This window comes from Rana temporaria, chromosome 1 (genome assembly GCF_905171775.1).
Source record: "Rana temporaria chromosome 1, aRanTem1.1, whole genome shotgun sequence".
NCBI lineage: Eukaryota > Metazoa > Chordata > Amphibia > Anura > Ranidae > Rana > Rana temporaria.
Genome location: NC_053489.1, coordinates 608,892,756 through 608,910,104, shown reverse-complemented (window position 1 = coordinate 608,910,104; position 17,349 = coordinate 608,892,756). Strand labels below are relative to the sequence as shown.

Here is a 17,349-nt window from a genome sequence, read left to right as displayed (position 1 = left end):
TTCAGAAAAGGTAAGTATCGACATCTTTTCTTTACAGGGTAAACAGAATAGGTATAGAATGGGGGGGTGAGAGTACATTTAGGTATAGTTAGGATTTTACTTGCCTTCTACTTTAAGGGAATCCATTGGGGTCACCAGAACTAGTATCCCCACTGGAATATTTGCCCTATATTACTGTTCTGGGGACAACCCAAAATTTGGGATTTCATTTTACTTTTGATGATAACCATAAACATTACAAATACTGTAGATAAAGTGGCTCTCACTAATGGGAGCAGGGGTTGCAACAAAAAAGTTAACACATGTTCTTATCCCTCTCCACTCTGTCCAAAACTAAAAAACAAATAACTTTAGTTATGCTTTATTATTCGTAACTCATTTATTATTTCTTCCCACTCTGACAACTGAAGTAGGCAGTCCTGCCACAGGCACAAAGAAAACAAACAAAAAAAAAGTACAATGCCTTTCTTGAATTTTTATTATTAAGAAGCAATTTGATATCATGAAAAAGCTCACATAATTATTTTATTAAAATTAAAATATACAACAAAAACAATGGCAATGAAATGTGTGCATTGTAGTAATGCAGCTCATTCATCTGCTCATGGTGACTTCAGCTCTGTATTCTTCTTAGAATGAAAAATACTTTGTAAACCATTCAGGGCGTTTGGACTCCTGTTCCTTTGCCTCTGTTTTTAAGGGTACACTGGCAGGGTTTCGTCTTAAACAAAACAAAACAAAAAAAAATGCATCATAAACACACAGACAAGTCAATTTAGTTAAAAAAAAGCATGTTATATAATTTTGTAACACTGATCCCTTTACACACAAGTCTCAATTTATGGCTTGTTCACATAGTCTAATGCCGCGTACACACAATCATTTTTTTCGGCATGAAAAAAAAATGACGTTTTTCGGCATGTAGAAAAAACGAAGTTTTTCCAACTTCATCATTAAAACAACGTTGCCCACACACCATCGTTTTTAAAAAATGCTCTAGCAAAGCGTGGTGACGTACGACGGCACTATAGAGGGGAAGTTCCATGCGGATGACGCCACCCTTGGGGCTGCTTTAGCTGATTTCGTGTTAGTAAAAGACGATTCGCGATTTTCTGTCTGTTTACAGCGTGATGAATGTGCTTACTCCATTACGAATGGTAGTTTTACCAGAACGAGCGCTCCCGTCTCATAACTTGCTTCTGAGCATGCGCAGGTTTTTAACGTCGTTTTAGCCCACACACAATAATTTTTTTACAACCCGAAAAACGACATTGTTTAAAACGTCGTTAAAAAATGCAGCATGTTCGAGAAAAAAAAATTGTCGTTTTTCAGAACCCGAAAAATGATGTGAAGCCCACACATGATCATTTTAAATTACATTTTTTAAAAACTATTTTTTTTTCATGCCGAAAAATGATCGTGTGTACGCGGCTCCTCCCCGCATCAGGTAACCCCCCTAGGATAAGCTCTCCTCCGGGGGGGTTACCTTGTGGGTGCGCTCCGGAGTCCAGCAATCGGCGTCCATAGCTTCCGAATACAGGACTCGGCCCCGCATCATTGGATTTGATTGACAGCAGCGGGAGCCAATGGCTGCGCTGCTATCAATCTATCCAATCAAAAGCCAGAGAACCCCAGGCAGAGAGATGGTGCGTCCTCGCCGTGGGACAGGGCTCAGGTAAGTAAAACAGGGGGGAGGCTGGGGGGCCAGTGACTGCCAGTAGACTTTTCACCTGCCTTTGATAGTCCAGTGCTCGATACCCAGTCTGCCACTGATAGTCTGGTGCCCGATGCCCAGCCTGCCAATCGTGATCTGGTGCCTGATTCCCATCCTGCCACTGATTGTCTGGTGCCCAATGCTCAGACTGCCACTGATGGTTCCGTGCACAATGTTCAGCCTGTTTCTGATGGTTTTGTGCCTGATGCCAAGCTAGTTTTCACTACCAAGATTTGAGTCTTTTTGCTAAATGCCTGGCATGGGTTACCGGTTTGGTCTTAGATTTCTCTTGCTGCCTGTACTGACTTCCTTTTGCAGTCATTTGTTTCTGTTTCACAAAGGCCAGATACCCACTTTGAATGTGAGAGTTGCATTCCTCAGTTCCGCCCCAGTAGAAGAGGTCATCTGGGAAAGGGCAGAGTTCCATCTGAGCCTTCGCCTGAACTAGGTGGTATCTCAGCAATCCCAGGTGCATTAGGGGGCCTGGGTAGGGTGACCAATGCCTTGGGTAGACCTGCATGGCTGTTAGTGTGTGGAGCAGTTTCTGGCAACCCAGATGTGGAAGGTCCAGTTGCAATGGGACACCCTGGCGTCAGGGATTCTGGTATTAAGCCTTCAGGTGGCCTTTGGAGTCCTATCAATAGGACACATGCTGCTCTAAGGAATTGTAAGCTTCATATGTTGCACCTCTTCAGGGATCTGTCCTGCGGGGAACATAGCCAACTTTCAGACCCCAGCAGCAGGGTACCTAGTCAGCTTTTATGCCCCAATGAAATGCCATTCTGTGGGTTGAAGGACTCAGATTAAGGAGAAACCTCTTTGGACTTATTTTACACCCACATTGACTTTCAAATTCAAGGCAAAGTGGGGCATCCAGAGGCCAATCCTGGGGGGGGGGGGGGGACTGTCAAGACCTGGATCACCTTGCTGATGACAATGTTTAGGAGCTAAAGGGCGCAGTTTCAGTGGCCATCAGCTGGCGTCTCCTTGCAGCCAGCTTGTCCTATTAATTAGGATGCTCTTGATACTGGCTGCTGGGAAGTTATTTAAACCTTCCTTTGAAGATCGATGCTTCAGTGGTTTGTCTGTGAGCTGTGCCCCATCCTGATCCTTTAGCCTGCGCCTTGTAGCCTGCCACCTGCATCCAGTACCCTCTATCCTCCCCTTCTTTGCAGTCCCAGTCCTGATCCTGCCCTGTTCTTAGCTGTCTAGTTCCGCCGGCCGCTAGGGGCGTGAACGCTGATTTACGCCTAGAATGTGTAAATCAGCGAGATACGCCTATTCACGAACGTACGCTTGCCTGTCGCAGTAAAGATACGCCGTTTACGTAAGGCGTTTTCAGGCGTAAAGTTAGTCCAACAAAAAGCTGGCCTAGCCAATGTTAAGTATGGATGTCGTTCCCGCGTCGAATTTAGAAAATTTTACGTTGTTTGCGTAAGTCGTCCTTGAATGGGTCTGGACGTAATTTACGTTCACGTCGAAACCAATAAGTCCTTGCGGCGTACTTTGGAACAATGCACACTGGAATATGTCCACGGACGGCGCATGCGCCGTTCGTTAAAAACGTCAATCACGTCGGGTCATGGTTTATTTACATAAAACACGTCCACCTCTTCACAATTTGAATTAGGCACGCTTACGCCGGCCCATTTACGCTACGCTGCCGTAACTTAGGAGGCAAGTGCTTTGTGAATACAGCACTTGCCTCTCTGACTTACAGCGGCGTAGCGTAAATACGATACGCTACGCCGGCTGAAACATACGCCGCCCTACGTGAATCCAGCTAAGTGTGTATTAGTTAGGTTGTTGTTTTGGGTTTGCTGCACTTTCACATTTATTTCTCACTTTTAGTTTGTTTGGCTTGTTTGGTTTGTTGGTGTTGGAAGGATCTTTTTTTTATTGATAAACTTAATCACACTAGGTCTGGTTTCTAAGTACTGGATGTGTAGCCTGCTGATCTGGTCATTCTTGCTGGATACCTGCATTTGCCTTGCATATCCCTTATAATTATGTCCTTTAGATACTGGATCTGAATGGGAGGGTCATTATAATCATATAATTCCCTTTATTATGATACAACAGCTGTACACTATTACCTGTTTGGCCGGATGATATCTAATAGCTGTGCAGGTTGTCGGAAAGGATAGCCAGGCTTCATGCTGTGATCTAAGCTGGGAGACGTTCTTACAGGACTTGTTGGCTTTTTCGAGCTGACACTGTTATTTGTAAAGGTTTTGTCATAAACTGCCAGATTGGGAACGCTGATCACACGGGTTGGTATTTCACCCAACTTCTTTTTCTGAAAGTAGAATAATAATAATAATAATAATAGTTACAGACAGTGGCCCTGATTCATCAAAGCATTCACAACATTTTTCTGACCGCTGTGCAGAGTGGGCACAGTCCCACTCTCCTCTATGGGGAAGTTGGATGGAAACGGATCCACCATCCAGTTGCCTTTTGCGGGCAGGATCAGATCGGATGGTGGCAGGTGTCCGCTGACATTCGCCGCTCCATAGGGGAGACTGGAGGGTCTGATCAGGTCCACCTGAAAAACTGACAAGCGGACCCAATCAAACAACCCTTGTTAAAATACCCTAAAAAGTTTATTTTTATACTTGTCACACTGCTGTAAAAAAAGTGGTTGGTCAGCCAGGTATAACTGCTCCTACTCCCAGCATGCTTCAATTTAATAGAAATTTAGCTCAATTAACTTATCACAGACACAAAGGTACAGGACCTATCTTCCTTAAGGAATGTCAAGAAACAGATTTCATAAGTACAAAAATCTAGTTTTCTTTTTGTTCATACATGACCCAGCCAGAAAGATAGGTGAAAAATTAAGAAGAGCATCTTGTGTGTAAGTTGCAAAAATCTCTTTATTGACGCAAACAATCATCTTGATACTGGCTGCTGGGAAGGTATTTAAACCCTCCCCCTTCCTCCTCTTGTAAAACCACCTACAAGAAACAGATTTATAGAACTGAGATCCTAAATAGGACTGATATAAGGAGTAGTTGTTGAGTGGGGGTGTTTGAATACATTGTTCATGTACACTCACAAGCCACTTAATTAGGTACACCTTGCTAGTACAGGGTTGAACCCCCTTTTTCCTTCAGAACTGCCTTAATTATTTGTGGCATAAATTCAACAAGGCGTTGAAAAAATTTCTCAGAGGTTTTGGTCCATATTGACATGATAGCACCATGTAGTTTCTGCAGATTTGTCATCTGCACATCCATGATGCGAATCTCCCATTCCACCACATCCCAAAGATGCTCTATTGGATTGAGATCTGGTGACTGTGGAGGCCATTGGAGTATAGTGAACTAATTTTCATATTCAAGAAACCAGTTTGAGATTATTTGAGCTTTGTGTCATTATCTTGCTCGAAGTAGCCATCAGAAGATAGGTACACGCTTTTTATTTCCTCAGAGAATAGGTGCAGGAACTACCCACCTTTTGAGTCACCTCTTGTCTCTGCCCCCTACCCACCTCCAAGCACTGTCCCTTGGTTCCACCCCCTACCCACCTCTCTGTACCGTCCCTTGGTTCCACCCCCTACCCACCTCCCAGTACCATCCCTTGGTTCAACCCCCTACCCACCTCCCAGTACCATCCCTTGGTTCTTCCCCCTACCCGCCTACCAGCATGACCCCTTTAAGAGAATACAGAACCAAGTATCATTTTGTGGTGCAAAGTAATTTGTATGGAATGTGTTAACGATAACAAGAAAAGCAGTAAAATAGATCCCTGCAGTCAGCAACAGTAGATCCCCCACACAACAATAGACCCCTCCAACAACAACGGATGCACCCAAGCAACCATAGATCCACAGAATCAGCAACAGCTTTCCCAGAAACCAGCATCAATAGACCCACCAGCAGCCAGCAACAATAGATCCCTCCCTCAACAGTAGACCCCTCACAGCAACAACTGAGCCCCCAGCAACAAGCGACCCTCATGCAAAAATAGATCCCCCAGCAGCCATCATCAATAGACCCTCCAGCACACCCCAGCACCTCCTGCCATTACATTCAGTGCTGGAGGTGCCAGAACTGTGTTGCAACTGAAAAAAAGCCCTGGGTACACTGTAGTCATAAAGGGAAAGACATGGTTAGCAACAATACTCAGTTAGGCTGTGGCATTTAAAGATGCTCAATTGGTGTTAAAGGGCCCAAAGTGTGCCAAGAAAATATCCCCCAAACCAAACCTTTGACACAAGGCAGGACGGGATGGATCCATGCTTTCATTTGTTGTTTACACCAAATTCGGACCCTACCATCTGAATGTTGCAGCTGAAATCAATCTGTTTTTTCAGTCTTCTATTGTCCAATTTCGGTGAGCCTGTGTGAATTATAGCCTCAGTTTTCTGTTCTTAGCTGACAGGAGAGGCGTCAGGTGTGGTCTGCTGCTGCTGTAGCCCATCTGCTTCAAGGTTCGATGTGTTGTGCATTCAGAGATGGTATTCTGTATACCTTGGTTGTAACTAATGGTTATTTGAGTTACTTTTGCCTTTCTATTATCTCGAACCATTCTGTCCATTCTCCTCTGACCTCTGACATCAACAAGGCTTTTTCGTCCACACAACTGTCCGTCAATGGATATTTTCCTTTTTTCCGACTATTCTCTGTAAACCCTAGAGATGGTTGTCTGTGATAATCCTAGTAGATCAGCAGTTTTTGAAAGACTCAGACCAGCCTGTCTGGCAGCAACAACCATGCCACGTTCAAAGTCACTTAAATCCTCTTTCTTCCCCATTCTGATGCTTGGTTTGAACTTCAGCAAGTTGTCTTCACCACATCTAGATGCCTAAATGCTTTGAGTTTCTTCCATGTGATTGGCTGATTAGCAATTTGTGTTACAAAGCAATTGAACAGGTGTACCAAATAAAGTGGCCAGTGAGTGTACTTTTGTATAGCAAATAAACTAGCACAAATACACCACCACAGGATGGTACTGTGGGTGTATAAATAATGGTAAAAAGTGCCACGTCCTAATAACTGGTTTGATTACATTTAGAAAGAATCATGGACTTTACAGGCACCAATGTATTAAAAAAAATAGTAATTTTATTTATAAAAACAATGTACAAAAAATAACTTAATAACATATAAAGTACAGACTTATACAAGCGGTAATTAGCCCATCCAACTCTAGTAGCAGGGCCTGGGTCACTGAGTGTAATGACCACTGGGGGTTCCCTTAACAGTGGGGGCAGAATACAACCTTTTTGGGGTTCAAGCTTGACATGTTTCACAATATGACACTTCTTCTGGAGCTTATTAATATTTTACAATAGATAAATGGAAAAAACATTAATAAATACACATAAAATAAAACAAATAAATCATCAGATATACTATATGTAAATAAACAAAAATATGTTCAAGATCTGCATGCCCACAGCTAGGAGCAGGCATGCAAAATTGGGACACACCTGGTAAACTGGTATACAACTACAGATATATTCTTCAGTCATTGATGACAGTTGTTTATACGTTTTTATGTCTTATCCTGAAAAAAAAATCTTGTTTCCTGTCTCCAGTTAAGCAGCAAAGCCCATGTGGACTGTGCACTGTCTGTCTGTTCTGTAGGGCTATATACAAAATCTCTAACAAATATAAATATAGTTATCATAATACAACCACCTCAATTTACCTTTTAAAAACAATTGAAAAATTGCAAATGACTGCAAAAAGGTCAGGATGAGTCTCATGGAGTGTTTAATGGGTGAACTTTTTTTTCACACACTATGGGAAGTAAGCATTTGATTTAAAATGGTAGACCTTGCAAGGGATGGATTTACAAGCTTTTAGAAGTGTGGGAATCACTGACTCAAAAAGACCTCTGGGGAAGGTGGAAAGAAAAAACTGAACCCAAAAGGTAGCCCATTTATAATTGCTATACAATAGTATTGTAGTGATATTGGTGTAAGTGATCTGGTTATTATATGCAGGCATCTTCTACACCCGAGTGTATCTATACAGATTCCATGGGTTGTGGTGTAAAACAGCAAGAAAAGCTGAACACCACTGTACAATTGTACAATTGTATTCATTTTATAAAATCATGACTTTTTGTCAAAGAAAACATAACAAAAGTATATACATTATCATACTCTACTAATTATTATGAAATTATTCTTTATTACTATCCAGTTGATCTGGAAGAGCCCATGTTGCGTCTACCAGAAGTTTGTTCAGGTCAGAGCACCACACCCACCTGGGCCATTTCAGAGCTATTGGCTCGCCAGAAGAAGATGGGGCAGAAGCTTCAGAGGAGTAAAGGTGTAGATCAGGCTGTACTGATCAGAGAGTCACCAGAGCATTCACTGCTCATGCCTGAAAATCTTTGCATGTGAAGACAAACCTACTCAGATTGGTGATGACCCTGGAGGCCAGGAAGTCCACATCCAGTGTCCCTCCACCTATTACACAATTTCTGAACACCTCCAGGTGTAGGAATTTTTTTCCCTAGGGTTCATTGCTAGTGCAGGTAAACCACAGCACATCAGTGTAAAAACTTCCTAATAGGGACCTCAGGACAGTAAGGGCTTGTTTATATTTGTGGTTTAGGGGGGTGGTAGAACCCCCATAGTTGAGAAGTGTTTTCATCATCCCCACCCCAACTGCACCCCCTTTAGCTGCGGTGGCAAGGGGTGTACACATGTAGCAGCCACAGCAGGAGTTATTTACCCTGTCATGGTGGGTGGGTGTATCACCTGCCAAGCATGACCCATTCAAGTGAATGAGGCCACTCTCAGTACAGCAACCAAGATGTTAAACAGGCAGTGAGAGGGCAATGTATTGCCCCTTTACCACCTGCTAACCCCTTGGACCCTGCACAAACACGTGGTTGCGGGGCGCTTGCAAAGTGGCCCCTTTTATTTGAATGGGGCTCATTTAGAAGCACAACAGGCACTGCTGCTCCTCTAAAAAGCAATCCGAGTGTGTTTGACAGGTAGTGAGGAAGCGATATGTTGCCTCTTCACCACCTGATTTACACAAATTACTGCCTTGCAATGCTCCCAATTGCAACACAATAGTACAGGAATTAGAGGTTTAAATCAGGTGTGAGGAGACGACATTGGGCGACACTGTGCCTGGTGATCTTTGACTTATCCCATGTTGTTCAGGTAAATCTCCAACTCTTTCGGTTGCCTAATGTAAACACTTTAATCCCCAAAATGTTGGCAATTTAACTGGTTCCCGCTTTCTTTACCTAAGTGTAAACCCTGGGAGGCTCTCACAGTGGTCACATGATTTAGAATCATAAACAAAGACTGGGAACTGTCTGTGACAGCTCGGTCACCGTGCTAGGAATGTGCGTTTCTGTTCACCGGTTCAGGTGCGATTCGGGCCTGAATTTTTGACTAAATTTGCACCTGAACTGATTCCAAAAAACGCACAGGATCCTTTTGCAATCTGCACCACGGTTGCCCCAGACCTGTGTGAACCAGCTCCATTGAGAGCCGGACACACTCGCATGTCATGCAAATTGAATGTGGTGAAAACCTCATTCAATTCACACATATGTGAACCCAGCCTGAAGTATAACCACACTTCACTTTCAAGTGGATCTACACGGGCAAAACACTTTGCTTTAGAGGAAATCTGTCATGGGAGAATCATGGTGGCTGACCATTCTAACTGAAAATGATTGTTGCCTGGCTGTCATTCTGGTGCATTAGCTTCTTGAGTTACTGATCTGAAACAAGTATAGAGATGAAGAATTCTGATACTTATTTATAGAATGCATGTTCCAGGTCTGTGACTCAAAAAAGATTAATGTCAGAACAAGCCAGTCAACAAACATTTTTCAGAAGAAGGCTAGCAATAGAAGCCCCCATATTTCTTTCATAACGGGGCTACGTTAAGGATCAGTTGATGTCTATGGCATCCTTTATCATTCAATTTATTGAGCTCTTCAAATCGCAAAAAAATATTAATAATATTATTTACTGTACATTTAGCACATGTTGAAAATATACACATTTAGGTGATCACAGTCACATACAAGCACAAATAAAAAAAAAAGTAGAATATTAGATTACCTTTAAACAGTGAAGTACAGTATTTTAGGGTTTTACCTTCATTGTGGGTGTTAAACTGCCACCATTTGGATTGCAGGAAAATGACTGACTTCTATGTGTTTCCTGAATAAGTGGCATTGCAAGGTCATCATCAAAGTTCTGAATTTCCTATAAAATAATAATAATGCTATAAATCTTCATTTTATGAACCAGAATGTGTTCCCTGTAATGGTTGTTTTGTAAAACTACACTGTGCCAAAAGAAAGCATAACAACAATGCTGAACTCCATTTTAAACATATCAAGACTGCATTTGTTGGGGAATCCCAGCTTAAACCATTTATTTTTTTTCCCCGAAAAATGCTGAAACTAGCATATTGTTAAGCAAGTGCATCTGTAAAAAAAGGATTTTTGTACTCACCGTAAAATCCATTTCTCTGAGTTCATAGACGGACACAGCCTTCATTGACCTTAGGGTTATGCTTCTTCCTACCAGGAGATTTAGGCAGAATTCTACAGCACTTAAGGTGTTAAAAACTTTCCTTCATGCTGCTCCTCCCAGGGGGCGTGGCTCCCCCAGGCATAACCCACACCCTGCTTTAGCAGCCTCAGTTCGTAACAAGCAGTACAAACAAAGGAGGGGTGGGTGCTGTGTCCGTCTATGAACTCAGAGAAATGGATTTTACGGTGAGTACAAAAATCCTTTTTTCTCTTTCGTTCATAGACGGACACAGCCTTCATTGACCTTAGGGACGTCCCCAAGCAGTGTCAAAAAAATTCGAGGGGTGGGAAAAATAACACAGCAAAAACAGGTTACACCCCAAACAAAAACCGGAGTTACTCAACGGAGGAACTCCAACCTTAAACTGCCGCCTGTAACACCCTGCGGCCAATGGAGGCATCCGAAGATGCACTCACATCCACCATATAAAACTTTGAAAAAGCGTGGACCGACGACCAGGTCGCAGCCTTACACACCAGTAACACAGAGGCTTGGTGTCGGAAAGCCCAAGAGGCCCCGATCGCCCTGGTCGAATGCGCCATGACCCGAAAGGGGGGCGCCCGCCCTTCAGGGCATAGGCCTGAAGCACAATCCGTCGGATCCACCTGGAAATGGTGGCCGACGAAACTGCCAGGCCCTTACTGGGACCGGACACAGACACGAACAGCGAGTCCGACATCCGGAACGGAGCTGTCGCCGACAAGTAAACTCGAAGGGCCCGAACCACATCCAAAGAATGTAAAGTGGCCTCCTTCGGGTTCTTCGGCTGAGGACACAAGGATGGAAGAACAATGTCCACATCCAAGTGAAAAGCCGAAACGACCTTAGGGAGAAAAACGGCTGCGGCCGCAGCACCATCTCATCCTTACGGATGACCAAGCAGGGAGCCTTGCAAGACAAGGCCACCAGAACAGACAGACACCCGTCTGATCGAGGTAATTGCTACCAGAAATAAAATCACCTTTTGTGACAATAAAACAAAAAACCTCCCGAATGTCCTCAAAGGGAGCATCCCGAGCACTGAAAGGACTAAATTCAAGTCCCATGGGGGTAATGGAGGGCGCACCGGAGGGGCCACCTGCCAGACCCCCTGACCCAATGCACGCACCCAGGAGTGCTATGCCAAGGGTCGCTGCAAGTAAAAAACAGCCAGAGCAGAAATCTGGCTCCTAACCGTACGTAAGGCGAGAGCCTGAACCACTCCCTGCTGCAAAGACAGCAGAATCCTGTACACAACGCATGTACGAGAGTGCCAGTTCATCTCCCCACACACAGAGAAGTAGGCCTTCCATGTATGAGGAAAAAACCTACGTGAGGTAGACCTCCGTGCAGGCAGCACGGTAGAGACCACCGAGCCCAATAGGCCTCGGTCCTTAAGCCCCTGGCTCTCAACAGCCACGCCGCTAAGGCCGGTGGCTGTGAAACAGGGTGGAAGATTGGACCCTGTAACAGAAAATCAATTCCCAGGGGAAGACGCTAGGGGGCGTCTGCCAGCAGACGCACCTGGTCCGCGTACCAGAAGCGACGCGGCCAATCTGGGGCAATCAGGACCGATAGAATCCCTACAGCTTCTACTCTGCGCAGCAGGCGAGGAAGAAGCTTCCGAGGAGGGAAGGTGTAAAGTAGGCGACAGCGACCCCAAGGAGCCACCAACGCGCCTGACGCGTCCGCCCACGGGTCCTTAAACCTGGCCACGAACCGTGGCACCTACCGATATAGAGACGGGACGCTAGAAGGTCCACGTCCGGAGTGCCCCACTTTCGGCACAGACCCCGAAACACCTGCGGGTGGAGAGACCACTCTCCTTGGCCCAGTGCAGTGCGACTTAGGTAGTCGGCTAGCCAATTCCGTATTCCCAGAATGTACCCGGCCGATAGAGCCGGAACGGACCCTTCGGCCCACCGAAAGGATGCGCGCGACCCCCGTCGCTGCAACAGAACTCCGTGTGCCTCCCTGATGATCAACCTACGCCACGGACGTGGTGTTATCGGACAGGATCCTGACCGGTCGGCCCTGTAGATCCAGGGACCACCTGGTAAGGCAAAGCTTGATTGCTCGGAGCTCCAGAACGTTGATCAGTAGGCAGGACTCCACCTGAGTCCAGTGCCCCTGGGCTGACTGGGTGCCCCAAGCGCCCCTCCCCAACCGGAGAGGCTGGCATCCGTCGTGACCACTGTCCAGTGGCCTGCAGAAAAATGACTTTCCGGCCCGAAGCACCGGAAACGCCAGCCACCACACCAGGGGAGACATGATCAGATGACTCAACTGAATCTGGTAATCCAGAGATGACGGAAGCTAGTCCCATCGTGACAGCAGTTCCCTCCGTAGTACCCTGGCGTGGAATTGGGCATACGGAACCGCCTCGAAAGAGGCTACCAACTGACCCAGAACCTTCCTGCAGAATCGCAGAGATGACCGCTTCTGGGTCGGCAACTGCTGCACAGCAGATAGCAGAGTCTGAAGTTTTTCCGCTAGGAGAAAAACACTCCCGCCCCGGAGGAATCCAGGACCAGTCTCAGGTATCCCTGAGACGGAATCAACCCTGATTTCAGGACAATCCAGAAACCAGCCGAACACTCGGAGAGCCTGACACGTGATAGACACGGCTCCACCAATGCAGAGCTCGAAGAAGCTCGTAGGAGAATGTCGTCCAGACATCCCATGATAACAAACCCCCGCTGTCACAGCCGGGCCAGTATCGGTACGAGCACCTTGGCGAAAACCCGCCGAATGGGAAGGACACCATTGAAAATGGTCCCCCCCGACCGCAAAGCACAGAATCTCTGGTGGTTTGAGGATATGCAGGTACACGTTCATGACATCCAAGGATGCCAGAAAAACCTGACAAAACAAAACGAGGGACTTGAGGCCCAGGATCGACCGGGCCCCATCCTCCATGGGGACACAAACAGAATGGAGTAAAACCCCGAGACCGTTCCAACGAGGGAACTGGCACAATCACTCCCCTGACCAGAAGATCCTGGACAGCCCCTGACGGAGTCAACCGGCGAACCGGAGGAGGCCAGAAGCCGGAGGGAAAAAACCTGTTTGGCAGACAAGAGAGAAACTCAATCTTGTACCCCAAGGAAAACACTTCGCAATGCGAAGCCAGTCTCCCACCCGAGACACGGGCGGGAGCAGACCTTCAGGCGGAAGCAGGTATGTCCGCAGACTTGTTAGGCATGCGGTATCCGGTGCGCTGCTACCCCGCAGCGGGGATTCAAGCACCATGTAGACCTACCCCCACCGCACAGGGCGAGCGAAAAAACGCTCGGAGGTAGGCAAGGAGGGTCCTTGCACAGGGCGAGGTCCCTAGCCCTTCCCAAACCGTGGGAACAGCATGCGCTTACCACCTGTGGCATCCTCAATGATGCCAGTCAGGGAAGACCCAAAAGGACCGTTCACCCTTAACGGTGATCACCAAGGCCACCTTAGAGGTCCTTCTTCCAGCTCCTGCAGCAGGAGCTTCGCCCTTTTAGTCGGGGCCTGCCAGGGCCCCGGCCAGAGCCGGCCTCACCGCCGAACCCACCACCGTGAATAGGGAGCGGGCCACGGCCTCCACTCTCCTATCAGCGGGATCCTGAAATGCAGGAGCCCCTTCCACAGGCAATGTGGTGGCCTTGCGCAGTCTGGACACAGGGGGGTCCACTGGCGGAGGAGAGACCTACTTTTTTTTTTTTTTTTTTTTAAAGCCCCCCTCAAGGGGGTAACGGGTTGCAAAGTTTTTTGACAAACTTTTTGCGGTGCATCCCATTCCTTGTATAACATATAGTCCAAATAAGGAACACAAGGAAACACTTCAGCGATGCGTGGTAGTCTGCTGGTACTGACACGGAGGTGTCTCCGCCACATCCTCAATTTTTAGAGCCTCACGCACCGCAGAAACAAGAGCTCCAACAAATTCTTGCCAGCAACTGACTGCAGCAGAGTCATCCTCACTATCCATAAGGGTTAAAACCCGCAGCCTCTGACATAACAGAACCAGAAAAAAACAGCGATTCTGTGTCATCCCCAGAAGCAGGCTTCAGGGAGGGGGCGCTTTTTTACCCCCCATCCGGCCACTAGCTGCTTCAAACCTGGCAAGAAACCCAGGACAGCCAACATAACAGATGTGGCAGGGGGAGGGGCATTAAGGGTTAACTCAGGCATAGCTTGAGTTCCATAGTGTCAGCGCTGAGTCACCCACCCTGCAAGGCAGGACAAAAAAACCCCACTGGTCACCTCCTTGCTGCTATTGCAGAGCATGGGGGCCCCCGGTATTCACCACCCCACCCAGCTGCAGAGGGAGCTGAAAAACCTCAGGTGTGCTCTGATGTGCTGACTGTGATGTGTATTCACCTCATGGAAGATTCACAGCACTAAAACTGTAATAGCACTAAAACTGACCAGAGGCTGTGCCGAGTCATCTCAGGGAAGAATCACATCGTTACCAAGGAGATTTCCAAGACGGCCGCTGTCTGAGGTAAAAATTACCTCATAGAACACAGCAGCACTGACTGCTTTGTTACCTCAGAAAAGAATCACAGCGTTACCAAGGAGATTTCCAAGACGGCCGCTGTCTGAGGTAAAAATTACCTCATAGAACACAGCAGCACTGACTGCTTTGTCTGTTACCTCAGAAAAGAATCACAGCGTTACCAAGGAGATTTCCAAGACGGCCGCTGTCTGAGGTAAAAATTACCTCATAGAACACAGCAGCCCTGACTACTTTGTCTGTTACCTCAGAAAAGAATCACAGCGTTACCAAGGAGATTTCCAAGACGGCCGCTGTCTGAGGTAAAAATTACCTCATAGAACACAGCAGCACCCCCCAGAGTAACAACACAGTCCCCCTAACAACACACGGGCCCCGGTGGTAACAAAGAAAACCCAGGAGGCCCCCCTTCACAGCCACTACCCAGTCAGGGGAAGGAGGGAGAGGAAGGGGAGAGAGGAAAGCAGGGCGGACCCTCAGTCGACCTCCCCAGGGAAACCACCAGCCAGACCACTTACCTGAGTAAGGGGCCACTACTTACCTGTCCTGCGACTACCCGGCTGGAGGTATCCCAGACAGAACCAACGTCCGTAAACGGCATGGCTGTCGGCCAGACACACTGTGACAAAGCCATAGAGACCGGTCATATGTGTGCCCTAGAACCAAAGTTCCCCGGCCGCCCCTGGAGCAATGGGGCCTGTCGTGGACGTCCCAAAGCTGAGCTGAGGGCCGGCACACGCTCGAAGGCCGAACATGGGGGGACTACAAGAGTCGAGGACCCAGCCTGTCACCCAGTCGGCTGTTGATAGAAGAATCGCAGGATTCAAAAATGCAGGAACAAAATAATAAAAAAAAAACGAGAAAAATCGCCAGAAAAAACCTCCAGAGTCCAGGAACTCCAGAGATAGCCTTGACCTCCTGTCGTTAGGCAGAAAACAAACTGAGGCTGCTAAAGCAGGGTGTGGGTTATGCCTGGGGGAGCCACGCCCCCTGGGAGGAGCAGCATGAAGGAAAGTTTTTAACACCTTAAGTGCTGTAGAATTCTGCCTAAATCTCCTGGTAGGAAGAAGCATAACCCTAAGGTCAATGAAGGCTGTGTCCGTCTATGAACGAAAGAGAAATGCATATAGAGTAGAAACAGCATTAAAGTGTTACTAAACCCACAACAGTAAAAGCAGTCTGTATATGCAATAAAGCATGCTTGCTATACTCACTGTGGAACCTAAGGGGTTAATCCTAATTGAATAAAAAGACTGTTTGATCTTTTTCTTTTTTTTCTTTTTATTTATTTTTTTGGGAGGGGTGCATGTGATCAGCACAGGGCCAATTAGCACTGTCAGACAGAGGGTCGAGGGTCCTGGAGCCTCATAGGACAGTCAGAGTAAAATTAAATCTCCTCCTACAAGCTTTAATCAGACACTCATAGAAGTCATAAGCTTGCTATATACTGCTGATGAGAAAAGGTATTTAGCCGTTTATATTTACTAAAATTATTGCATTTCCATGTTCTGTGTACTGTGGGAGAGCAGGTATGGTGAATGAACGGTCCTGGGTTTAGTAACACTTTAATTACCCATAATTTGTCCTATTGATATCCTTGGCATTATTGATACTATTAAAGTGAATCTAAAGATACTTTTTTATTTAGTTTAGTTACATAGTTACATAGTTAGTCAGGTTGAAAAAAGACACAAGTCCATCCAGTTCAACCATAAAAAAAATAGAAAATATCGTACAATCTCATATACCCAATTCTATACCCACAGTTGATCCAGAGGAAGGCAAAAAACCCCAGCAGAGCATGATCCAATTTGCTACAGCAGGGGAAAAAATTCCTTCCTGATCCCCCAAGAGGCAATCAGATTTTCCCTGGATCAACTTTACCTATAAAAGCTATGAGTAAGCACTGATTGTAGTGCGAAACGTCAGCTGTATGCCCCTGTTTTTGCTGTGATGTGTGGTGTTTGAAAACTTTTATCAATAAAAGGCAACCAAGAAGGTTTTTCCAGAGTGCGGCTGTCCAAACATTTCTTTCTACTATTTATAAATGTTAGTACCCAGTTATATTATGTACATTTAGGAAAGTATCCAGGCCTTTCTTAAAGAAATCTACTGAACTGGCCAGAACCACCTCTGGAGGGAGTCTGTTCCACATTTTCGCAGGTCTCATATTGTGAAGAAACCTTTCCGTATTTGGAGATTAAATCTCTTTTCCTCTAGATGTAAAGAGTGCCCCCTTGTCTTTTGTGTTGCCCGTAAAGTGAATAACTCAACACCAAGTTCACTATATGGACCCCTTATATATTTGTACATGTTGATCATATCCCCCTTATTCTCCTCTTCTCAAGAGTGAATAAATTCAGTTTCTCTAATCTTTCCTAATAGCCGAGCTCCTCCATTCTTCTTATCAGTTTGGTTGCCCTTCTCTGCAATTTCTCCAGTTCCCCTATATCCTTTTTGAGAACTGGGGCCCAAAACAGAAATGCATTTTCCAGATGAGGTCTTACTAATGATTTGTACAGGGGAAAAATTAAATCTCTGTCTCTGGAGTCCATACCTCTCTTAATACAGAGTATGGAAGGATTAAAACCCATGTAAGGTTGTTTGTGTAATTATTGAGGAAAT

At 46.0% G+C, this 17,349-nt stretch overlaps 1 protein-coding gene across 1 annotated transcript in view; it reads right to left on the bottom strand.

Annotated features, from left to right (window-relative positions):
• Positions 1-450: 450 nt before the first annotated feature.
• Positions 451-17,349, bottom strand: part of FAM184B (family with sequence similarity 184 member B) — a 176,486-nt gene continuing 159,587 nt past the window's right edge. The window contains exons 12-14 of the mRNA XM_040335203.1: positions 9,807-9,917; positions 3,811-4,013; positions 451-721 (exon numbers count right to left, since the gene is read on the bottom strand). Coding sequence (XP_040191137.1) covers positions 631-721; positions 3,811-4,013; positions 9,807-9,917 — 405 coding nt within the window. The 3' untranslated portion in view covers positions 451-630. The remainder of the gene's footprint in view (positions 722-3,810; positions 4,014-9,806; positions 9,918-17,349) is intronic.